The sequence below is a fragment of the Tamandua tetradactyla genome, chromosome 2 (genome assembly GCF_023851605.1).
Source record: "Tamandua tetradactyla isolate mTamTet1 chromosome 2, mTamTet1.pri, whole genome shotgun sequence".
In the NCBI taxonomy this organism is placed as follows: Eukaryota; Metazoa; Chordata; class Mammalia; order Pilosa; family Myrmecophagidae; genus Tamandua; species Tamandua tetradactyla.
Window position 1 is genome coordinate 191,485,546 of NC_135328.1, and position 26,096 is coordinate 191,511,641.

Here is a 26,096-nt window from a genome sequence, read left to right on the forward strand (position 1 = left end):
CATCTTTCTACCTTCACAGATAACTGCTTGGATTTAGAATTCTAAGTTGAAAGTCATTTAACTCAGAAGTTCTGTCAGCTTTATCCTAGGATTTTCTGGGTTCCAATGCTACTGTTGAGAAATTTTATGGTAATCTAACCCTGGATCCTTCATGTGTGGGCTGGTTTTTCTGAAAATTTTATCATCTTGCCTTTACCCCTGATATTCTGAAATTCCAAAATGATATGCCTTGAAATAGCTCTTCATTCATTTTGTTAAGCATTAATTTGGACTATTCCATCTGGGAAATTTTCTTGTATTTTTTTATTTAATACTTCTCTCTCCCTCTATTCTTACTGCTCTGCTTTGAACTCCTGCTAGTCAGATATTAGGCCTCCTGAACTCATCTTCTCACTTTATCTTTTATCTCCTATAATTCTATCCATATAGCTTTTAATATTTTCCTATGAGCTTTCTCTGATGTTAGCTTCTGACGCTTTCATTGAGAATTAAATCAGCTATTACCTTTTTTAGTTTCCAAAAGCACACTCTTACACTGATTTTTCAAAAATAAACATGTGGGATACTGTCTTTATTTTTAAAATTTACTATCGTCTCTTATCTCTCTGAGACTATTATAGTGTGCCTCTCTTTTTACCTTTTTTAAAAAGCTTTTTAATGTTTCTTTCTTGTTGGAAGCTGTCTGTTCTTATCGAGTCAGGCCTTAGAGAGTTGACTGGAAGCTCTTTGTACACAGACACAATTGCAGGGTTATCTTCATTTGTACCCCCAAATGCCTTTGAGTTAATTCAGTTTCTGCAGAAGGCCCTGAAAACTGCTACCTTTGGAGCATGTAAGCATATTTCACTCACTTCCCATTTTTCATGTGAGCTATCATCTCCACAATCCAGACGCACGATGTTGGGAAGTTTCTCCAAAGAAGCTGCCTCCATGAAAGTTCCAAAGAACTTTCCTTGACTCTTGACTTTGTGGTGCAGGGATATGAACTACTTCTTACATTAACCCCTTGCTGTCAGCTCTCTCTCCAGCCCCACCTTCCATTGGACCCTGCACCTCCATTGCCCGAGACCCTCAGGACTCTGCCAGGAGAAATGTCTTGGTTCTTGTTGGTATCTCCTTTGACAGACATGTCAATGTCATCTTCCCCTCTTCCGCTAAGGCATTTGCCATTCCTCCATCCCATTTCTGCCTTTGTACAAAGTAGGTGGGAGCTCAGGCTTCTAATTTCATAGAAGATGTAATTTGTAGATCTGTTTCTGTTGTTATTTGGGGGTAAATCTCAAGAGAAGAGGGTCAGAAATGTCTTTTCTCCTGATTTAAAAAAGACCAGTCCAAATTATCTTTTAATCTTCATAACTATCAGGATTGACCGTTAATAGAACTGAGGTTAAGAGAGGTTAAATTCTTTGCCCAAGATCAGAGTTGGAAAGTGACTAAGTTAAGAGCCCAAGTCTGGCCAGGGACAAAATTCATGCTCTCTCTTACTCTCTCTTGCCTCCCAGCACCCTGAGGTCAAGGGAAAGTACAAAGCATGGTACATCTTGGGTCAAAACCTGGAAGTATAGTTTGAGGAAGCCCTTCAGGGAAGAACAAGACTCCAACATTTACAAGAACATCTAGGTGACTACTGTTTCTCAGTCAATGGAGTATCCGAGCTATTAATCAAAGATAACAAGAAATGAGAATTATTGGAAGTACATTTTGGAATTGTTTCTCAATGCATGCTTTTATACCTGGTGTCCAAGGAAGACTTTTTTTGTAAAACCTCCATCTGGAGCAGGCAGTCCTTTTATGTTCATTCCTGAGATTCATAAACTGAGATGTTCAAAAGTGAAGGGATCACAGAAGAAAATAAATAAATAAGTCCTCAAGTTTATGCCTAGGGTCCCAAATAAAAGCACCTCAAGGATTCCAGCTCATGGTCTTTTTTTTATGTCTTTAGTAAACATTGAGTCTCATGGGGAAAATGGACAGGAAAGATTGCACAGGACAACAAAAATAAACAGACACACCCCATTTCAAGCAGCTCATACTTTTATCATAAAATACAAACTTTCTAAAATTAAGTGTCTTACTTCTATTTTACCAACAACAACAAAAACAAAAATCTCTCATGTTAGCTAAATATAGGTGCATATGCAGTTGAACAAGTAGTATGAACATGAGGGGCATGTATGTGTGGGTCGTGCTATGTGTGAGGGGCCTGTGTGCGTGTAAGTGTTGGTCAATAGATGAATCTGGTCTTGCTGTTTTCTGTGACCTGGTGAGAACTTTGGCTTTCCAAACTTCATACCAAGCTGTTGCAGAATCCAGAATTCCAGAGCCCTTAGCCCTGATCCAAGGGTAAAGGGAGGAGGGAAAAGAGAAGGAGATCTAAAAATTTATACCATTCCCACTGGAGGAAAAATAGGGGCTGTTCATCAGGGGCCCACCAGACGTCGAGCTGAACCTGGAAGAGAGAGGGGATGGATGCCACATGAAACTCCTAATGTTATTGGTGCTATTTGAAGAAATAAATATTAATTTTGTGGCTGTCAAAGATTGTGAAGATCATGACAGTCTTGGAGGCTAAAAGCATAACCAAAACAAAGCTTTGGCTCTGGGAAAGTAAGATATTAAGATGATATAATTTGAGGAAATAAAAAGCTTCTTGTGTCACTTACTTAGATCAGGGAAACCCTGGGAGTCTGTAAGGATTTTTTCTATGAGGCCTAACTCTCTCTCTATGTCCAGGACCACAGAGTAGGGGTCTCTTTGGATCTGAGCACCCCACCCAAGTGCCTGTGACCACTCTACCTGCAATAGAGGGCCAGGTGTCTTCCTCAGGGAATCCCACAAATTAGGTACCTCAGGCCCTGATTAGATCTTGGAATCCAGACAATCCCAGGTCTTCTCCTTCCCTTATCAATACAAGCAAAACCAGATACTTCATTTTAACACCAGTCCAAGAAATAAGCACTGAGGCATCACTGAATGTCTAGACTTTGGTAGACACTCCGAGAAGGAAGAACTGAGAAGGTGTGGGCCTCATTCTCTAAGAGCAGAGATACACACAGTTCTCTTTTTCTCTCTGGCACACTTATTCATACTTTGAAATGGAGATCAAAAACCATCTCCTCTGTGAAGCCTTCCCTGACCTCTTCAGATGGAATCAATTGCTCATGCTTCTGGATTCCTAACGCAATTTCTTCATCCATCTACTAAGGTACTTTGAATGAATGGGAACAGAGCTCAATACCAATTATGGCTAGATTTAGCCTAATGCAAGGATTTTCAATTACTTTTCAGCTGGGCAGATGCACATTGCAGACATTATTCACATTTATGTCACCCTCCCTTGAACTGATGAAACCAAAAAGGGGGTGTGGTGAGTGGGAAGGCAATGTAGAAGCAGTGGAAGTAAACCACATTAATTTCAAATGCTTCAACTTTTAACAGTATCTGTCTCTCAGTGTAAGCATACATGGACAAGCTAGGCTTTGGCTTCTGTTTGATTCCCTTTTCACTAAAATAAGCTCAATGAAGGCAGGGATCGTGTTTGGACTGCTCACCGCTTTACACTCAGCTCCCAGTCCAGGGCCTTGAAGGAGGCAGGTGCCTAAAAATTAATTAATGCTAATGGTTACTCTACCTCTTTTACTCTCAAAAAACATATGAGAATGCAAATGATTGAAAGGTATGTTATTATAGGGACACCCTGAATTCTACTCTGATTTATAAAAAAAAGGCCATGGCATATACTTCGGTATTTAACAATTAACAGTAACAAATTATTCATGACGTATCCCATATCTGACTGTCACACCCCATGTATCTAGACCTTTCAGATTGAGAACTTCTGTTTGAATTAACTGCCAAGGCCATGGTCTGGATGGGACATGCACTAGAGGAAGGAAGAGGAGCAATCCATGTGGACTGGAAACGTCCAGGAGAGCTTCCTAGAGGAGGAGGTGTTTGAGCTGCCCTCCAGTATGTGACCATAAGTTCTAGTTTTCCTGGGACAGTTGCTATGTTGGTATTTCTAATGTAATTATTATTAGTTCCCCTTTAACTTTCAAAATTATAATTGTTTGGAATTGTATGGTTATCCTACTCTAAGAAATGTGTGCAAACTGGCTTGGCAAAGGAAAGGGAGGGCTCTCCTCCTCTGAGAACATGGAGGACATTTGTTCCTTGCTCTCCCACTTCATAGTTTAAATTCCTGATTTTCTTTCTTCTTGACTCAGAGAAAGAGATGACTTTCCTTATCTCCCAGACTAAATTCCACTTAGGTCCATGCATCATCCCTGCCCAGAGCAGTCCTTACTTGACCTTGTCCTTCCAGCATCACTCTGCTATCTTACTCCGCCCTACCACCCCCAATCCCCACCACACCACTGTGTTCTGTGCTCCCTGCATTACATCCTACAATGCCCAGTATTTCTTCCAGTCGTTCTGTGTTGCCTTTCCTCCCATCCTCCAAGAAACACTTTTTTCACTAGGTTTCCTACATAATCCACTCTCTTGCTTTTATTCCCAATTTTCTAGATGCTCTTTCTTTCCTCCTTTGTTAGTTTCTCCACAACTTCTAGGACTGAGTACTAGGGCTCAGTCCTTGGACCTCTTGTCTTCTTTCTCTATACTCACTCCCTGGACAATCTTATCCCATCCATTGCCTCTGGATGACACTGAAGAGTATAACCACCCCCAACTTCTTCCCTGAACCCCAGAATCATATACCCACCTGCCCATCAATAGCTCCTCTCATAGGTATCTAACAGGCATCTCAAATTCCACTTGTTCACAATGAAACTGGACACACAGCTCCTTGCTCTAGTTATCTTGATCTTAGTATTTTGGCATCAGCATTTATCCAGTTGCTCAAGTCAAAAACTCAGGAATCATGTTTGACCCATCCCTTTCCCTTGTCCCACATCTAATCCATTATCACGTACCATCAATTCTACTAAGAAAATAAACATCTCAAATCTTTGTACTTGCCTCCTTTTCCATGGTCTCTACCTTAAGTGTAAGCCAGCAGCATCTCTTGCCTGGGCATCTATAAAGGCTCCCTAATTTGCTTCCCTGTATTTACTCTTACCCCCATGGTCAATGCTTCATACATTGGCCAAAGTGAGCTTTTTAAAATAGAAAATCAGAGCATATCCTCACCAGTTTCAAAACCTTAATGGCTTCCCACTACTCTTATAATAAAAGCTAAACTCCTCACCATACCTACCAGGCCCTACCTAGTCCATCCCAGGCTACCTCTCTGATTTCAATTCCACCACTCTCTTCCCCAACTTGTACTCCAGCTCCTGTTCCCATTTCAGGGCCTTCAGACTTTCTAGTCCTTCTGCTCATCTTCAATGCATACGCGTGGTTCATTCTCTCACTTAGATCTTGGCACAATAGACATCCCCTCATTCTTTCTCCCCTGACCCTGCTACATTTTCCATCAGAGCACCTGACCGTATATATCTGCTTATCTATCTCTTTACTGTTGATTTCCCCCCAGGAGGTAAGCAACTTGAGGGAAGGAAAACTTGATCTGTCTAGTTCATTTTAGTATTCCCAGAGCTTAGAACAGTGCCAGGCATGTGGACAGTGCCTAATAAATAGTTTTTGATTGAGTGAATCATCTCTTTTGAGGATATAGGCCTCTGCCCCTTGCCTCTCTTTCTGACCTTGCTTTCTTCATCTTCCTAATCATCCTGCTGACCCTCACTGCCCTCCTCCCTCCCTCACTTCCCTCCTCCCTCCCTCACTTCCCTCCTCCCTCCCTCACTGCCCGCCTCCTTCCCCTCAACTCTCCTCTTTGTCTGCCCTGTCTGTACTCTCTCTGGGTTCCCTTGCACTCTCAGGCTGCTCCTTCCTTCATTTCACACTTCCTCCCCCTGCCTTCCCTCCCAGAGACCAGATCTCAAGCTATGCTCCTAATCAGTGCTTCCCAATCAATTGCTATCTCATCAGACATTGGGGTCTCCCTTCCCCTCAAGTACTGCACACCATCTCACCCCCCCCCCCCCCCAAGACCAGGTCTGGCTCCTGCAGTGAGTCTCCGTCCTTGAATCCAGAGTCCCAGCATGGAAAGTGGGACATCGTGGCCTTCAGGTAGTCTGTCTTGATTCCTCCACCTTCTTTCCCTCTGCCATATCATCTATTCTCATCTCCGGGGAGGTGATAACTTTTCCTACAGACTTCTGTAGTCACCTCCAGACTACATCCTCTTTTGCCTCCTGTTTCTCTCCCTAACAAGTCCATCAATTCACTCTCTTGTATACATATCTTCATTGGATCTCCAGACTAACAGTCAAAGACCTTAGACAATCCAATCCCAACCTCTCTTTTCCGATCTTATTCTCCATCTTTTTCAGCAACAAATCTAACACTTCAACTAGATACCTTTATTGCCAGGCCTCCAGCCTGCTATCAGGGCCCCTGCGCCCATGGCCTACAATGCTCTCTTCCAATTACTGATCCCTGGGACTTTCCCACCTTGCAGTCCCCATGCTGTCCAACCAGCAGGGGGCCTCTGTCCTTGGGGCCACTTTGCTTCAGCACTAACAGTGTTGTACCCACATCCCACCCACGATTAGCTCTCTAAAGGGAAGAACCATGTCCTTTTCATCTATGGGTCCATGCAGGCAAAATTCCTATTAACTAAATTAATTGACACAGCATTTCCTAAAGTATGTGGGTAGAGCACACTGTAATACACTGCACAAAAATAAGAAGAAAGAAGGACAGAAGGAAGAAGGGAATGAGGGAAGAAGAGAAGAAAAAAGAAAAAGGCACAGAAGGGCTTATGAGTTCTTCATGTTCAAATAACCTTATTGACCACTCTTTAGGAAATTCCTGATGTACCCTAACAAACTTAATGGACTGAGAATTCCTAGTTAAAAAACCTGTTTACCTTTGCTACACAGATTTTCCCAAACATATCTGACTACAGAAACCCCTTCTTAGCTTTTGTCTTTTACAACAAGACAGTTTGGGGAAATACTAATGGAAAGAATGAGAGTTTGGGGGGACCCAGCTGGCACAACAACGAAGGGTGTGTGTTGGGGAGGTTGGGATGGCAGGGAATTGATATCAGGGTGGAGAGTGAGACCCTGATCCTATAACTGAGTTTCTCAAACTGGGGCACACACTCCCCAGAGCATGCTGGGAGACTCGGTTCACAGGAACAATATGGCCTTGCCTCTTGGCGCATCCATGTGAGTTGAAAATTTGGTGGGTAAGGATGAGCAGCTATTTATTTTTACATTAAAACAAACACAAATTTAACTGAACAGTCTGCAAAATTTGTGTGGAATTTTCAGCTAAAATGCTGAGCTTGTGTTGGCTGTTTGCTGCTAAGCCTCAGACTGTTCCAGGGAATATGAGCCCCTCTCTGCTGTTTGGGGTACTTTGGTGGAAAAGTGTGAGCGGCCCTGATAAGCAGTTGAAGATCCTTCAGCAGGGCCTGTCATAAAGGCAATAGAACGTTTTCAAGATTAACCTGGCAAGGAGCTCAGGATACAGCAAACAGGGGAGAGGGAATGGGGAGAGAGCTGTAAGAAGATTACCTGGCCGTGTCTTGTTGTAAAGCAAGCAAAGGGGAAAGGCGAATGCGCCACGCTCTACCACCTGCCACCTCCTATGGCCATCTCCTATGGGATACTGGCTGTGCAACAGCTTTTCTGCAAGTAGACTCAAGGGCCCCAGTACCAGCTGGATGCACCAAAGGCACCTATGAAGGCACTACACCTTACTCATGTCCATCCCCTCCAGCGTTTAACACAGCCCCCAGGCATCGACATAAGACCCTCCCCTCCCCACAGCCATGCCACACACACCTATCAAGAAAGCACAGAGGAAGCCCATCACACTCCCCTCCCCTCTCTGGCAGCTTTCTGAGCCTAGCTGGCTTCCAAGGTGAGCTGAGAACTTACCCATATGGCTGGGGGAAGAGGTACGGCGGTGGCCCATCTCCGGCCATAGGGGAAGGGTCCCGGGGATTGGTAGATAGCTTTGGAGGTGTCCTCTGAGGATATGGATAGTTGGGCTGGACGAAGGGGACGTAGTTTGGCAGGGGAGTGTAAGAAGAGCGGAAAATCTGCTGTCCCATCTGCTGTGGGCTGTATGGTGTTACCTGCAAGTCAGAGAGGAGAGAAGGGTGAGGCCCAGCAGAGCCCACTACCTCTAAACATCACCATTCTGCAGCTCCAGCCCTAATCCCAGCCCCCACCCCTCAATCACTGTGGGGTACACAGAAGGCAGCATGTTGGAATGGAAAAAGCACAGGGTTCAACTTCTGGATGTGAGTCTAGCAAGTTGCTTAATTTATCTGGACTGTAGTTTCCTCACCTGTAAAATAGGCAAACACTATGTACACCAGGTGGGGATTGAGTGAGTTGATGTAAGAAATTGGTACATGATAAATAACAAATAAATGTTTCTTCTCTGTTCTCCTACTTTATCCACCCCCAAAAGCTCTTGGTCCATTTTTAAGGTTTATACCATCCCCCAAAACTGTTGAGAGGGTGGTGTGATGGTGGCAGTGGCAGAATTCTTGCTTGTCATGTCAGAGACCTGGATTCGATTCTTAGTACCTGCCCATGAAAACCCAAACAAAACAAACAAACAACAAGCTGTTGAGATTTACACAGGCTCTGGCTTCTTGCTCAGGATCTCAACAGATTCTAAGTCCAATATAGCACTGCCCAATGGAAACATTCCATATCTTCACTGCCCATTCAAGAGCCACTAGCCACACATGGCATCTAAGCACTTGTAATGTGGCTAGTGCAACTAAAGAATTGGAAGTTTTAATTTTACTTAATTTAAATTAATTTCACTTTACATTTAAACAGTCACACATGGCTAGTGGCTATAGTGTGGATCTAGAGAAAGGACAAAAAGCTGCAATAGAGTTCAGCTCAAACCCTAGAAAAACAGAGAAATTCAGTGGGGCTTCTGAGTCTTTGGAGCTCAAAGTCCCACAGGGACCTGAGACCCACTCTGACAATTCTCTGACAAGGCAGGAAACTCTCTTCTGTCTTATTTACGGATATATCCCCAGCTTTAGGACAGTGTCTGGCACACAGTAGCTGCTGCTCAATAAACATACGTTAAATGAAAGAAGGAAAGAAAGAAAAAGACAAGAAGGAAGGAGAGAGGAAGGGGTGGGAGAGATACAGACCATTAAGGAGTTATTTGATTACCTAAAATGATTGGGAGTTCATTTTATCTTGAGCACTGTATTCTACTACTGGCAGCTCCAAATGTTAGAAAACGCTTCCTCATATGGAGCTGACATCTAACCCCTGTGTTGAGGGAGCTTTCCATCAAAATTAAGGAAGGTTCTGTATTTCTACATCATAACCTGGCCAAGGTGACACATGAACTTAACCATCACACCCACTTTAATAGCAGGAGCCTGGGACCAAAGCTTCTCAGGGATGAAGCACTTTGACAGCCCTCTCTCACTCCACATGTCCTTATCTAATAAAGAATAACAGGACTGACATTTATTGAGTGCTTAGATATGCCAGGTCCTTAATGTAGAGTCTCTCACTTCAACTTTAGAGAGCCTTGTGAGGTAGGACTATCATTATTCCCACTTTATGGATGAGGAAACTGAGGTTCAGAGGAGTTAAGCAATCTGCTTATTAAGCGCTTCAAGGGTCCAAGTTGCCATCAGAGCCTCAGTGCTGTAGGCCAATAGCCTGGGCCAGCACATCTCAACCATGCACCCTCTGGTCCTTTGCAATCTTTCTTCTAAAGAAAATGTATTATCTGGTGACCCAGGACACAGAACCCAAACCCCAAGATGATGAGCTGACAACACGACAAGCAAACTCACTGCCCTACCCCTTTCTATGTGGGACATGACTCCCAGAAGTATGGACCTTTCTGGCAACGTGGGACAGAAATCCTAAAATGAGCTGAGACTCAGCATCAAGGGACTGAGAAAACCTTCTCATTCAAAAGGGGGAAGAGAGAAATGAGACAAAATAAAGAGTCAATGACTGAGAGATTCCAAACAGAGTCTAGAGGTTATACTGGAGGTTATTCTTATGAATTAAATAGATATCACCTTATTAGTCAAGATGTAATGAAGAGGCTGGAGGGAACTGCCTGAAAATGTAGAGCTGTGTTCCAGTAGCCATGTTTCTTGAAGATGATTGTAAAATGATAAAGCTTTCACAATGTGACTGTGTGATTGTGAAAACCTTGTGTCTGATGCTCCTTTTATCTACAGTATGGACAGGTGAGTAAGCAATATGGATAAAAAATAAATAAATAATGGGAGAATAAATGTTAAAATAAATTTAGTAGATTGAAATGCTAGTGAGCAATGAAAGGGAGGGGTAAGGGGTATGGCATATATGAATTTTTTTCTGTTCTGTTTTTATTTCTTTTTCTGAATTGATGCAAATGCTCTAAGAAATGATCATGATGATGAATATACAACTATGTGATGATATTGTGAGCTATTGATTATATATCAAGAATGGAATGATCATATAGTAAGAATGTTTGTGTTTGTATGTTATGTTCAATAAAAAAAAAAAAAAATGATGAGCTGAAGGTCAGAATGTACCAAGAGCTCACAGAGGCCACCCAGGAAGGCCCCTGCTGGGACAAACCCCTGGGCACTGGTGTGGCAGGCAGAGTCTGCTTCCAGAAAATACCCCAGAGGTGGGAGGAATCTGAACCTGGAACAGGACAGAAATGTAAGAGAAGATGTAGGTCCCGGAGTTCATATAAGCTTTGCTCCAAAATGTACCCTTAATTCCATAACATAAATAATAAAACCATGAACGAGATCCTTTGTACATTGCTTTGGAACCACCTCCAAGGTACACTCTTCACTGACAAAGGCGATGATAGAACACTGTGCCCAGAAAGGTACTATTTATATAAACGTGTTTGTGCAAATAGATGTCACTAGAAGGGTACGTAAGAAACAAGTAACAGTGATTGTTTCTTTGTTTCTGTTTTTACCATATTCTTATATTACTTTTTTCGAATACATGTACTTACCCACACTTGTCTAAAAATGTTCTCTTTGGTGCTAGGGGACAGTGTCATTGCTCACGGCCTGGCCGTGAGGTGGCTGCAATGCTGTGAGCCAGACTGTCTTTCGACTTTACTTCATCTCAGGACACAAAGGGTTTCTACTGCTGAGAAAGCAGTCCTGGCCCAGGAAACAAAGTAACCTAACCCTCTGGTCTTCCTACCCTTTGGGACCATTAGGAGCTTGAACATCCTTCAGGTCAAAGGTTCAGTGCATACAGAAACGGGGAGGATCCCCGGGGAGAGAGGAGAGGCAAAGTCCGTAAGTTGGAGTGTGTGTCCATCCACATGTGGGGCTGGGTTCAAGGCCAGCCTGTGAATGCAGCAAGTTGGTCCTTGATGCTCTTTATGCCTCCATCCTAAGATCTTTTTCCTGCAACCCCATCCCTGCCCCAAGACACTGGACCTCTCCAAATGTGCTTCTGTGTGTTTGTGTGTCTGTGTGCTCAAGAAAGCACAACCAGCATGCTGACGTGTGGAGCTGTACATTTATTTGTCCGTCTGGGTGTGGGTGTGGGTATTTGCATTTTTGTTTTTGCAGCTTTATTCTGATAATGTAATTCTGTGCATCTGTGAATAGGTGCCAGTAAAGCATGAAGTTTGGGAGATGGGCTCTGAAGCCAGGCAGCTCAAGGTCAGACATCAATTCTCCCATCGTGTTACCGTCCAGCAGGTATTCACCCCTTACTTAACCCATGGGGTTAGGACTTTCAGGTTTAGCAAAGAAAAATATAAGGATTTGAATTTCAGATAAACAATGAATCATTTTTTAGTGTATATCCCATGCAATATTTGGTACATACTTACACTAAAAAAGCATTCATTGTTTATCTGAAATTCAAATTTAATTTGGTATCCTTTATTTTAATTGGCAATCCAACATGGGAGGAATATAACTCACCCATCCCACTGATGCTGGGCTACGCCTTGCAATTAGCTTTGGCTAATGAAACATGGATGGAAGTCACCATGTACCAGTTCTGAGCTGGGGCTTTGAGAGGTATTTTGTGTTTCCACTTGCCCCTTTTGTGCTCCTGCTACCCACCATGCAAGGAGCAAGAGCTGCTGCTGTACGTTCAGCCTGGGCTCCAGAAGGAGAGACCTGTGCGGCAGGCCTGAACCCAGTCCACAGCCCATCCCTGCTGAACCACAGTAGCCTGCACTCAACCCCCATGAGCCACAAATAAATGTTTAGGGTTGAAAGCCCCTGAGATGTTGACATCATTTGTTGCTACAGTTAAAGTTGATTTATATGTTGACCTTATGACCTTGGGAAAGTTACTAATGCTCTCTGTGCCTTAGCTTCCTCGTCTGTAAAATGGGGATAACAGCAACTGACTCACAGGGTGATTGTGAGGGTTCAATTGGTTAATGTTGATGAAGCACTTACAGAAGTGTGTGGCACAGAAAGGGCTTCGTAAGTAATGGCTGTCATTATTAGGTGTGGTTCCACACACATGTTAGTATGTGCATGTGTACTCTGGGCCAAGGGTGGGACAGAACGTATGGCTGCTGACCAGCTGGACAAAGATAAGGGAACAGGTGTCCTTCTGTCTTAAATCCTTTGTGGAGCTGGGACAGAGGTGGGTGACATTTGCTCACCTGTCGGGAGTAACATCCAAGCTGGGGGTGCAGAGCCTGCTGATAGGGCATCCTTGCTGCTCTCTGTGGGTAAAGACCCTAGGGAGAGAAGGGAGAGGTTCAGTATGGGGCAAAGGGCTCCTAGGAGAGTACCGCATCTTCTCAGCTAGACTCTGACTTGCACGCCAGATCTCCAGACACAGCTGAGTCCATTCCATCACTGCTAGCCAGACCCAATGCCTGTATGAGGACGGCTGGAATAAGGTCTGGGCAAGCACAATCCACAACACAGAATCTGGAGCATAATTTGAAGCCTTTTTGGAGAGTGGTTAAGAGGAGAGCTCATGCACCTGCCTCCCTTTGAATCCCAGATCTGCCCTTTTGTGACCTTGGGCAAGTCACTTCACCTTTCTGAGCCTTTTTCCTCATCTGTAAAACTACAGGTGATGAAGCCCGTGAAGGTACCCCAAGTTATCTTTGTGGCCATTTACACACCATTTCTAAGTTCCCTTCCCAAATCCCATTCCTGCTTCAAGTTATGTGTGTGTCTACATTTATACATCTGCATCGCGCTTGTGCCTGCACTGGTGTCTATGCAGCTGTATTTCTGAGTATGAGTGTGTCACTCTGACCCTAGGCATGTTAACTTGGGGTTCTGCTGCTTATGTGCCTGCTCTGTGCCTTGCGGTGAGGGTTTGTGTGGGTTAGTGCATCGAAAGGGCTTATGATGTGCCCAGCACATAGTAAAGACATTGTGAGCATTATCATTTCTCAGGGTCCCCTCTCTTACAGAGGCCCTCTGGTGGCTCAGCTAAGTGGAAATTTTATTCACAGTTTTGTCCAGGGTAGCCCAGGTGTGTCGGGGTATGTAAGTATGCACACACACTCACGCAGCACAACTGCAGTCCTGTCACTGTGGATGGGGTAAGCCCAAGACTCCGGCAGCCTCAGACTCTGCTTCTACCTGCCAATCCAGAGTGACCTCCTAAAAAGTAGCTCAAGACCCAAAATGCCCCTTGGTCCAGGATGTTTGCCCAGAGGATTTCGCACCCCGAGATGTTTCTGTGCTTAGCTTGCAACAACTATCAAACTGTTGATGGCTGAGACTATGCTCTTGACAACTCCCTCACAGCCCATGGCCCCTCAAAGAAGGCTCTGGAATTCCTGACATGGAGCCCTCAGGGATGTCTACCAGCTCTGCTAGTCTGCCCATCTTCTAGGCTCCTGTGGTACACGTTCTTTGAGAGCCCCTCCTTGCTTTCTCTCCTATGCATTTGACACTTTCGACATTCCTGTACTCTGGTCCCTCCCATTTCCACCAAGCCCTCCACCTGAAACCAGGACACCTGTTCCCCTTTGCTCCAAGTCTACAGTCCGGGGCAGCCTCCCTCATCACTATCACCACAGCCTGGTCCCTGAGCCCGTTCTCTGTGACATTAGCCTTGACCTGAACCTGGACAGAGAAGTCAGACAGATGGAGCTGCTTTGCTTGTTTCCAGACTTCCATTGCCCCTCTGCAGATTGCAAGTGTCCCCACTCTGTTTCATCCTCTCCCACCTTTCTCTCCTCACTGAACTCCACCTTTCCCCAACCGGAAGAGAAACAGACTCTCTCAGCCCCACACCTTCCAGATCCTACTCCTAGGATTTGTGGAAGACAACCAGATGCCCACCCCTGCTCAGCCCTGAGGCAGATTTCCAGGAAATCATGTCATATCCATCAGTATTAGCAACACTGCAGGACCTTAAGAATGTTTCTAGTTAAAATGGCAATTCTGTAAAATCACAAACATTAATTCTTCTTTAGGTAGAGTCACAGGCTCTTCCCATGCATCCTCCCTCTTTAACGGGGAATAGAGTTCTTCGTTGCCAAGCAGCCCAGGAGCCTCAGAAGCTCCCCAACGCTGGGGCTTTCTCCTCCCTTCTGTGTCCCTCCACAGCAGAGCTTTGAGTAAACTGGATTTGAGGCCTCATCTTTTATTTCTACCATCAAGCAGGAAGAGAGTAGGATTCACTGTTCATGTTTCCTATCTTTGTCTCCTCAACTTCAAAGTCTGGTCTTTAACACCAATTTCCTAGGAAGCTTGGGGCTGAGTTATAATAAAGGCCAACTTCTATATCATACTTCATATTTGTAAAACCTTTTTCCATGCATTGGCTCGTTTAATCCTTACAGCTGAATCGAGTATCTACTGCTTAAATGTGGTGCATTAATGCATCGAAAATTTTACAAATGAGGAAACCAAGGCCTGGAGCATTTAACTAACTCGCCCAAGGCCACACAGCTTGGAATCAGAAGAATTCCTTTAAACACAAGTCTACCAATTCCAAAACCTGCCTTCTTTCTATTCTGTCAGTCCCCTTGATCAGCTATCTTGAGGCTGAATGGCCTCATGAGAAGGTAAAATACATTGTCCTTTGCTACCACCTAAGAGCAGCAGAACTCAGCTGGGCCCATTCAGTTCCCAAACTGCCTCAGAAGGCCAGTGGGTTATACCAGCTTGGGCCTCAGCCCCTCCTGCCCAGAGGCTGGGGAGCCTGGGACTCAGCCCTGCGAGGCAAACACTGGCATCTTTGAAGACAGGGCAACTTCATACTAGAAAACTGATGTGGCCACATTTCATCTATTATAAAACATCAAGTTCAGAGAAAATAACATTAAAAAAGAGAGATTATCCCCTCTTTATAAAGCAAATCACTGCAAATCAGCTCTGTGAGTATACTGGAGAGTAACTCTACATTTAAGCTACACAATCATTTCTCTTTCAGAGCAGAGGTGCGTACAATATGTCCACTACTGGTGTTTGGTTTATTCCTCCCTTGCATTGGGCAACAAGATTCTTATTCATCTTTAATTCCTTCACCTAGCATAATGCCTGGCCAGAGTAAGTATAAAGTGAAGGGTTTTTTTTTTAACTACTCAAGTGAATGAGTAAATAAATAAAAACGAGTAAATCAACAAGCAGGTGAATAAATAGCTGAAGAATGAATAAGCAAGCACGAAAAAGCAAGGGTAGAGGAGTAATGCTGACAGCATCAGTGAATCAATGAGTACCTAGATAGGACACTTCTCTCAAGACCTGGTAAGGATTACACACCTCAAATAGGAAACTGTTGTACTTTAATTTTTCCCTAAAGAGGTTTCATTACAACCTTTCATTTCAATGATGGGGACATTAGGTTTTCTGCCCTGGGGAGGAGAGGGTGGGCACTTGTTTTCTTGAGCAAACAAAAAGACTTGAGAACAAACATTAGTGGAGAGAGAGCCTGGCTAATTTCTTTAGCTTCCATTTAAGTTTCAGGGGCCAAGCCTGGGGACAAGCTCTGAGAGCCTTCAAATGGAGTAAAGAAGGTAGCCCTTCATAAAGGAAAGCTAAGACATCAAGCTTACTGCTCTGCTGTAAAAGAGCAAATGACATAGGGATCCGGGGTTGGTGGGAGAAGAAGGGGCATGGAAGTAGGACAAGCCAATGGCCAGGTATATATCTCCTTATCCGCTCTCCAGGCTTTGCCAGTCCAGGTTGGGGTGGTGGGTTCCCAAAGACCTGGGCCCATTCTTCCCCATCCACTTACAGGCCATCCTGGAGGGGATTCAGGGAAAGAACACAGGACTGAGAAATCTTAGACATGGAGCATCTTTCCTGGAGAAACTGAGCCTTACCTAAAGGGACTATTTAAGTTACTAGAATGAACTAAGGTTAAAACCAGAGTTGACATTTATTTGATTTCTTCTTCTTTCTGCCCAGTGGGCAGCAGCTCCTGAGGGATATTAAGTTAAATAAACAAAGAAACTACATTTTCCCTGCATAAATAAATTCTTGGAGTGAAATTTCCAACCCCACACAAGTGTTTCATCATCCTTTTGTGTCTGGGCTCTAAGTTTCTTTTAGCTCTGAGCCTAGCACCAAGAACGTGTGCCAAGCTGCCTTACCTGGTGAAGCTGAAACTGCTCAAATGTGGTTTAAATAAAGTGATGATATAATTTATTGTCCAAATGGGACACATGAGAGTGAAAGGGGATGCTATTGATAATTATGCTGGGACAAAGACCTAAACTAAGATTGTCCCAAGTAATCTAGGATGTACAGTCATCCGACTTGGAGGAAGGTGGAAAACAAGGATGAAGGCATCATCGTGTCCTGGGAGCCCAAGAGAGATTTTGTACAAAGCTTTCAACCAGCCCAAACTAGCAAAGCAAGTCTGGAATACACAGGACAGGGTGAACTAGAATGCAGGCAAGGGGAAATTAGAAATATATATATACATGTATATAGTCCAAATGGTCAGTGTAATGTGCCCAGTTCTACTCACTCACTTGATACTGCGGGAAAGTGGAGTGATTTGTGAACACCGGCGGAGGTGGGTAGTTGAGGTTGAGCCACAGTGGCTGGTTCAGGGCTGCTGAGGTCAAGGCTGTGGCAAAGCGTGGGGTGAAGACACTCCCTGTGTGCTTGAGATTGTTCTTGTCGGCAACTGTCACAGGTGGGTTAACTGCAAGCGACAGGAGAAGTAGAGCATTTCAGGAACAGAGGTAAGGAGAGGCCTGCATGCCTTCACAACAATAACCACCCTTGGAATTAACATACTCAGAGGTCAGCTTCTTTAAGCTATAAGAGACTTCTTCAAAGTTCTGGTGTACACCTGCAGGAAAACATCATTACTTCCCACATGCCGATGTGGAATAGGTGACAGTCCCAGCATGGTTTGGCCTGCAGTTTCTCTTTCCATCATTCCCTAGTAAGGGAGGCAGTTTAGCAAGGGAATATAATAAAGCAGATTGCTAGGGCTATATTTAACCTACGAACAAAACCAAATTCTTTCATGTGCTTTAGAAAAATCCAGTTTTAAACAAACAATTGCTGTAATATTGAAATTCATCTTTAACAAATTATTAAAGCAGGCCCCCTAAGGACATATACTTGGCAACACAGGTTGTTATACTTATGTGGGAACAATTTTTTAAGTTACTTTTTAAAACATCATAAAATTCAGATTGGCATGACCAAAATTAGTCTGAATGAATGATATTTTGTTAAGTCATCTCAGGATAAGAATTATGGATTATCTTAATCTATAAAATGTTTTATGGGCTTTTAGAACCAAAAAAAGGCCTTCAGTTTCTCCTTTATTGGCATCTGTTTTTAGGAAAGAAAGTTTGATTGAAACAGGCACTTGACAGAGGGTAAGAGAGAGAAAACAGTGTAATAAATAATCTTAATCTTAACATAAACCTAAAGCAGAGAGGACTGTGGGAGGACGGCAGATTCGGAAGCTCTGGGAGATGGTCCCTTTCGCAGACCATCTATTTGACTGGCAGGAATGGTTTGAGTTAACTGTTTTGAAACACTGGAGTCCAGCAGAACACTGAGCAGCAAGCAGAGAAGACCCAGACAAAGCAGCTGGTAAACTGAAGTAAATATGAGTGAGTTTCAACCTCCATGCAGTGGCTACCATCCCCCAACCTCCACCTATGAGGCAGATGCTATGGGGAGAGCAACCAAGGTTCCTGGTGCAGCTAACTGAATGCCAGAGTGGGCCATAAGGACCTAGTCTTCCAAAATCTGGAGTGTGTCCTCTGATCTCTGGTCATGCTTTTGATCAGCTACTTCAGATTGCTGGAGAGCTGGCTCTGAGTGTCATTGTTCCACTCCCTCTCAGGTGAAAGTGACAGAGGAGTCTTAATAAGGCAGTACCTGCTTTTTTGTTTGCTTGTTTGTTTGTTTGTTCTCTCTTTTCTCTTTCCATTCTCAATTTGAGAGAAAAACTGTTGGGGAAAGTCACAAATTGATGGCTTCAGCCCTCAACAAAACAAAAAAATAAACAACAACAACAACAACAAAAATTTACCATCCCAGAGGAGTAGCAAAACTAAATATCCCAGAATTATAACAGCATAATACTCAGGAGGTGCAGTTCTCAACAAAGAAATTACAAAACATACAAAGAAACAGGAAGATATGGCCCATTCACAGGAAAATAAGATTTGACAGAAACCGTACATGAGGAAGCTTACACATCAGAATTATCACTCAAAGATGAGCTAAGGGAAACCATATACAAAAGAACTAAAAGAAATTGGGGAAACATTTTATGAACAACAACAAAAAAAGACACAGAAATTATAAAAAGGAACCAAAAAGAAATTCTGGATCTAAAGTACAGTAAATGAAATGAATTCAAAGAAGATTTGAGAAGGGAGAAGCAAGGATCAGCAAACTTGAAAACAAGAAAATTATTATCCAATATGAGGAACACAAAGAAAAAAAGACAAGAGAAAATGAACAGAACCTGAGGGGCACCATCAAGCATACCAATATATGCATCATACAAGCCCCAGTCGGACAAGAGAGAAAGTGGTCAAAAAAGTATCTGAAGAAATAATGGCTGAAAACTTCCCAAATCTGATGAAAGATATTAATATACACATTCAGGAATTTCAATGCACTTGAAGCAGGATAGACTTTTCAAGATCTACATCAAAACATATTATAGTGAAATTGTCAAACTCCAAAGACAAGGAGAAGATTTTGAAAACAGCATGAGAGAAGTGACTTGTCACATAGAAGGGATCGCCAATAAGATCACAGTGGATTTCTCATCAGAAACCATGAAGGCGAGAAGACAGAGGGATAACATATTTGAAATCTTTAAAGAAAAAAAAAACTGTCAGTCAAGAATTCTGTGTCTGGCAAAATTATCTTTCAAAAATGAAGGGGAAATTAAGACATTTACAGATAAACAAAACTGAAAGAATTCAATACCGGAAAATGTGCCTTACAAGAAATGCTAAAAAGAGAACTTCAGGCTGAAATAAAATGACACTAGACAGTAATTCAAAGCCATAAGAAGAAATATTACAAGGTAAAGTTAACTACAGGGTAGATATCAAATCCTGAATTGTTGTACTCTTTGTTTTAAGTGCTTTTGTTTATAACTGACTTAAAACGCAAATCTATAAAATAACATTTAAAATCTATGTTAATGGTATACAATGTAATCTAAGATAATAACAACATAAGGGGGGGGACAGAAATATGTAGGAGAAGAGATTATGTTTACTACTGAAACTAGGTTGGTACTTGTTGAACTAGGTTGTTATTAGTTTAAAGATGCCAACTGTAATTGCAAAGGTAACCACTGAGAAATGAACTAATGAATACAGAAAAAAGGAAAAAGAAAGGAATCAAAATAGTATACTAAAATGCAACTAAATACAACAAAAAGGTGATAATAGAGTAACCAAGAATCAAAAAACATTCAAGACATACAGAAGACAAATACCTAAATAATAGAAGCAGATCTTTCCTTTTCAGTTATTACCTTAAATGCCAACAGATTAAACTCCTTTACTAAAAGGCAGAGATCGGCATATTCAGTGAAAAGGCAAAATCCATCTATATGCTGTCTACAAGATATTTACTTCAGGTGCAAAGATACAACAAGGTTGAAAGTGAAATGGTGGGAAAAAGATACTCCATGCAAACAACAATCAAAATAGAGCTGAAATAGCTATGTTATTATCAGACAAAAAAGACTTTTAACTCAAAAATGTTAACAAGAGACAAAGAAGGATATTATATATTTATAAAAGGTTCGATCCATCCAGAAGATATATTAATTATAAACATAGATGCACCTCACAACACAGCCACAAAATGAAGCAAAAATGGACATAATTGAAAGGAGAAATAGATAGTTCTAAAGCAATAGTTGAACATTTCAATACACCACTTTCAATGAATGACAGAACATTTAAACAAGAGAACAATAAGGCTATAGAGGACTTGAATAGCACTATTAGCCAATTAGACTTAATGGACATATATAAAACATTCTACCCATTAAGAAAATACATACTCTTCTCAAGTGTACATGAAGCACTTTCTAGGACAGAATATATGTTAGGCCATAAATAAAATCTTAATAAATTTCAAAATATTGAAATCATACAAAGTATCTTCTTGGACCATGTGGAATAAAGCTAGAAATTAATATCAGAAGGAAATTTGGAAATTTTTTTAAATATTGGAAATCAACACGTTATTAAACAACCAATGCATCAAAGAATAAATCACAAGGGAAATTAGGAAATATCATGGTATGAATGAAAATGAAAACGTGACATGCCAAAACTTATAAGGGGCATCAAAAGCAGTGCTCAGAGGGAAATTTCTAGCTCTAAATGCCTATATTAAAAAGAGCAAATACATTTTTGCATGAGGGAGAACAAATGAATGTCAACATTTCAAAGTGTTGAAAATGGATGGTATACAGGAAAAATTACAATCAGTGCAAGCTATGGTCTAAAGTCAACAGTAACATTGTAATACGCTTCCACTGAATGTAATAAAGGCATTATGCCAAAACTAAATGTCAAAAGGCAGGGGAGTGGGGCATGAGGGAGGGGTATGGATTCTTCATGGAAGAAAAGGAAATATCTTCATATAGATTATGGTGACAAAGGCATGTCTATTTACTTAGGTTGGATTGTATGATGTGTGAATAAAACTGTTTAAAAATGAACAAAGAGAAACAAGTGCTAGAGAAAATGCAAAGAAAGAGATGTACCTATTCACTGTTGGTAGGGAAATGGAAAGGTGTAGCCCCTTGGAGGGCAGTGCAGTGGTTCCACAGGAGGCTAGGGGTGGGGTTGCCATATGATCCTGAAACCCGGTTGCTTAGTATATACCTGGTGGAACTGAATGTGGGGACACTAATGGACAGTCGCACACTGGTTTTTATGGCAGCTGTGCTCCTGATTCACAGTGGGTGGCCTAAGAGTACAATGACTGAGGGAAGGAAGGGAGAACTGTGGTAGCAGTTCCCCCATACAAGCAATACAAGCAATGGGCTACTGCGTGGCTGCAAGAAGGAGCTAAGTTGTGAGGCATGCAACTAGGTGGATGAACCTTAAGGACAATATTCTGAATAAAATGTCTGAAACAAAGATACAAATATTATCCTGCCTCACTCATTTGGATTAAACTATAATAAAAAAAAAAAACTCAGTGAAGTCGAGAGCATGGGTTGTCAGGTTGGGGCCTATTGTAAGGGGTGCTAGATTGTAAGCTCTTGTAGCAGTTACATATATTCAGGAGGGGTAACTGTTATTTCTAAATTCTGAGATTCTGAGCTGTTTGTATATAACCTGGTCATTCCCAGAAACTTTGGGTATTTATATGACACTTGAAACTCAGAATTAGAGCGCCAAAGCTATGAAAGTCAGCACTACCCAATACAGGAACTGCTTTTTAAGCTAAAAAAGGGATCAGACCTCCACTAGAGATATGAATGAAGCTGATCTGAGTAGGACTAAGGTAGACCAGAATACAGAGTAAAAGATGATATCGTCCCTATTTTAAAACTTCAACTTCTGTGTGCGACCAAAGGGAGAGATGTTTATTTGGTGCAAAATTTATATTTTGGGTAGCACATTACCTAAATTAACTTGTATGGTCAGTTTAGTTGAATAACATAAGTACATGGAATCTTCAAAAGGGCATGAGATATTGCTCATTTATCCAGGTTAGTGTGATGCCCCAAGGTATTCCAGAGTAATTTGGCCAGTGAATAAAGAAGTATTTGCAAATACTGGTGAAAAGGAGGAAATATTCAACTTCCTCATTTGGAGAATTCCTGATATTCTCACAAGCAGTGGGAACAACCAAATCAATAGGCTGAGCCCTCGATTCTGGGGTTCAACCCTATGAAACTTATTCTTGCAAAGGATAGGCTAAGCCTACTTATAATTATGCCTAAGAGTCACCCCCAGAGAATCTCTTTTGTTGCTCAGCTGTGGCCTCTCTCACTAAAGCCAACTCAGCAGGTGAACTCACTGCCCTCTCCCCTACGTGGGAACTTTCAGAGGTATAAATCTTCCTGGCAACATGGGACAGAACTCCCAGGAAGAGCTGGCCCCTGGCATCATGGGATTGAGAAAGTCTTCTTGACCAAGAGGGGGAAGAGGGAAATGAGACAAAATAAAGTTTTCAGTGGCTGAGAGATTTCAAACAAAATCAAAAGGTTATCCTGGAGGTTACTCTTATACGGGTATATAGATACCCGTTTTAAGTTTTGGTGTGTTGAATTGGCTGGAGGGAAGTACCTAAAACATTTGAGCTGTGTTCTAGTAGCCTTAATTCTTGAAGACAACTGTACAACAATATAGCTTTTACTATGTAATTGTGTGACTGTGAAAAACCCTTGTCTGATGCTCCTTTTATCCAGGGTATGAACAGATGAGTTGAAAAAAATAGATAAAAAGAAATAAATTATAGGGGGTTAAGGCGTAAAATAAATTGGGTAAATTGAAATACTAGTGGTCAATGAGAGGGAGGGGAAAGGAGTATGGGACGTATGAGTTTTTTCTTTTTATTTATTTTTCTGGAGTGATGCAAATTTTTTAAAAAGGATCATGGTGATGAATACCTAACCATGGATGATATTATGAGCTACTGATTGTACACCATGTATGGATTGTTTGTGTGAAGATTTGTTAATAATTTTTTTTTTTTTTACATGGGCAGGCACCAGGAATGAACCTGGGTCCTCTGGCATGGCAGGCAAGTGTTCTTGCCTGCTGAGCCACCGTGGCCCGCCCACAAAAATTTTTTTAAAAAAAGAATAAATATCTCAAATCAATAACACATCTTCACACCAAAGAAATTAGAACAAGAAGAGCAAACTAAACCCAAAGTTAGTAAAAGGAAACAATAAAGAGAGCACAGATATATAAAACGGAGAATACAAAAACAACAGAGAATTAACAAAAGCAAAGTTTTTTTTAAAAGATTAATAAAATTAACAAAGTATTAGCCAGACTGACAAAGAAAAAGAAAGCAAGGAAACGAATAATTAAAATCAGAAATAAAAGTGAGGATATTAGTGCCAACTTTAAGAAATAAAAAGGATTATAAGAGAGCACTATGAAAAATTTTATGCCAAAAAAATTAGAAAACCTGGATGAAAAAGACAAAGTTCTAGAAAATACAAATTACCCAATCTGATGCCAGAAGAAACAGAAAATCTCGACAGATCTATGACAAGTAAAATGATTGAATCAGTGATTTTCCTGATTCCAACAAAGAAAATTGCAGAACTAGATGATTTCACTGCTGAATTCTAGCAAACATTTAAAGATTTAACCCTCATCTTTTCAAATACTTAGAAAAAATAGAAGAAGAGGGACTACTTCCTAACTCAATCCATGAAGACTGCTGCATTACCTTGATACCAAAACCAGATAAAGACAGAACAAGAAAGGAAAATTACAGACCAATATCTTTTATGAATATAGATACAAAAATCCTCAATAAAATACTGGAAAATTGAATCCAACAATATGTTAAAAGGATAATACACCATGACTAAGTGGGATTTATTCCAAGAATGTAGGGATGATTCAATATACAAAAATCAATTGGTATTATATACCACATTAAGAGAATGAAAGAAAAAAATATGCGATTACCTTAATTGATGCAGAAAAGAGATTCGACAAAATCCAACATCCTTTCCTGATAAAATCTCATAGAACTAGGAGTAGAAGGGAACTTTTTCAACACAATAAAGAGCATTTATGAAAAACCCACAGCAAACATCATCCTAAGTGGTGAAAATGGAAGCTTTTACCCTAAAATCAGGAACAAGACAGGGATGCCTTCTGTGACCAATTCTGTTCAACATTTTACTTGAAGTGCTATCCAGAGCAATCAGGCAAGAGAAAGAATAAAGGGCATTCAAATTGAAAAGGCAGAAGTCAAATTACTCCTATTCACAGATTGCATGATTGATTCTATATATAGGAAATCCCAAAGAATCCAAAATAAACTCCTAGAATGAATAAACAAATTCACCAAAGTTGTAGGATATAAGATAAACAACCAGAAGTCAGGTTTCTATATACACCAATAATGAACAATCTGAAAAGGAAATAAAAAAAATAATTCCATTTACAATAGCATCTAAAGGAATAAATACTCAGGAATAAATTTAACCAAGGAAGTGAAAGATCTGTGCACTGAAAACTACAAAGCATTGCTGAAAGAAATTAAAGAAGACCTAAATAAATGGAAAGACATCTCGTATTCATACATCAGAATACTTAATTTTATTAAAATGCCAATACTGCCTAAAGCAATCTACAAATTCAGGCCCAATCAAAATTCCAGCAGGCTTCTTTGTGAAATGAAAAAGCTAATTCCCAAAATCACGTGCAATTGCAAGGAGTCCCAAGTAGCCAAAATAATCTAGAAAAAGAATAAAGTTGGAGGATTCGCACTTCCTGATTTCAAAACTTACACAAGCCAATAGTAAGTAAAACAGTTATTAAAGTAGACTTCATCAAATTAAAAACTTTTGTGCAACAAAGGGTATTATCAAGACTGGAAGAAAATAAATGGAAAACATATCTGATAAGAGTTCAATTTAATATCCAGAGTATATAAAGAATGACTACAACTCAATAATAAAAAAACAAACAACCCAATTAAAAAATGGACTATGATTTTGAATAGACATTTCTCCAAAGAAGGTATTCAAATGACTAATAAGTATTTGAAAAGTTGCACAAGTTCAGGAGTCATTAGAGAAATTAGAGAAGTGCAAATTAAAACTACAATGAGATACCACTTCACAGCTTCTAGGATGGCTATTATTTTAAAAAAAGATAGAAAAATAAGTTTTAGCAAAGGCAGAGAAATAAGAACATTTGTACACTGTGGAAATGTAAAATGATGTAGCCACTGTGGGAAACAGTGTGGCGTTTCCTCAGAAAGTTAATCCCGGCATTACCATATGACCTGACAATTCTACTCCTAGGCATCTAACCAAAGGAATTAGAAGCAGGGACTCAGACAGATATCTGCACACTGCTGTTCATTATTCACAAGAGCCAAAAGACAGGAGCAACCCTGGTGCCATCAACAGATAAACAGGCTAAACAAAATCTGGTTTATCCATACGACGGAATATTATTCAGTCATAGAAAAAAGTGAAATGCTGGTGCCTGCTACAACACAAAAGGACCCTGAAGACATCAAGTTGATGTCATAGAGACAGAAATCAAAAGAGTGGTTACCAGAGGTGGAGTGAAGGGGCAGGAATGGGGAATTACGGTTAAATAAGCATGAGTTTTGGCGTTGGTGATGAAAATACTCTGGAAATAGATAGTAGTGAGAGTTATATACATTTGTCAGTGTACTTAATGTCAAAGAATTGTCCACCTAAAATGGTTAAGATGATTTTTATGCTATGTATATTTTATCACAATTAAAAGTAAACATATTATTTAAAAAATAATCTAAAGCAGTGAATTTTTCCTTGGCTTGAGCAACTTGAAAGGGTATGATATATACCAGGCTAGGACTATATTCAAAAACTGTATTCAAATAATGCCCATTTGACCCTCAAGGCCAGTTGCTTTCACTAGTAATATTATTCTCAATAAGGGACTTAGGGAGAAAGTCATTT

General features: G+C 41.1%; 1 protein-coding gene across 5 annotated transcripts in view; it reads right to left on the reverse strand.

Moving 5' to 3' along the window:
* Nucleotides 1-26,096, reverse strand: part of C2H1orf94 (chromosome 2 C1orf94 homolog) — a 92,378-nt gene that overhangs the window by 42,562 nt on the left and 23,720 nt on the right. Inside the window, exons 4-8 of one of the 5 annotated variants that reach the window (XM_077150384.1) lie at nt 16,942-17,117; nt 12,649-12,726; nt 7,917-8,116; nt 7,551-7,714; nt 1,942-2,449 (exon numbers count right to left, since the gene is read on the reverse strand). In XM_077150384.1, coding sequence (XP_077006499.1) covers nt 2,421-2,449; nt 7,551-7,714; nt 7,917-8,116; nt 12,649-12,726; nt 16,942-17,117 — 647 coding nt within the window. In that variant the 3' untranslated portion in view covers nt 1,942-2,420. Of the gene's footprint in view, nt 1-1,941; nt 2,450-3,551; nt 3,599-6,023; nt 7,448-7,550; nt 7,715-7,916; nt 8,117-12,648; nt 12,727-16,941; nt 17,118-26,096 lie in introns of those variants that run through there. The other 4 variants (XM_077150388.1, XM_077150383.1, XM_077150385.1 and 1 more) reach the window with 4 other exon arrangements.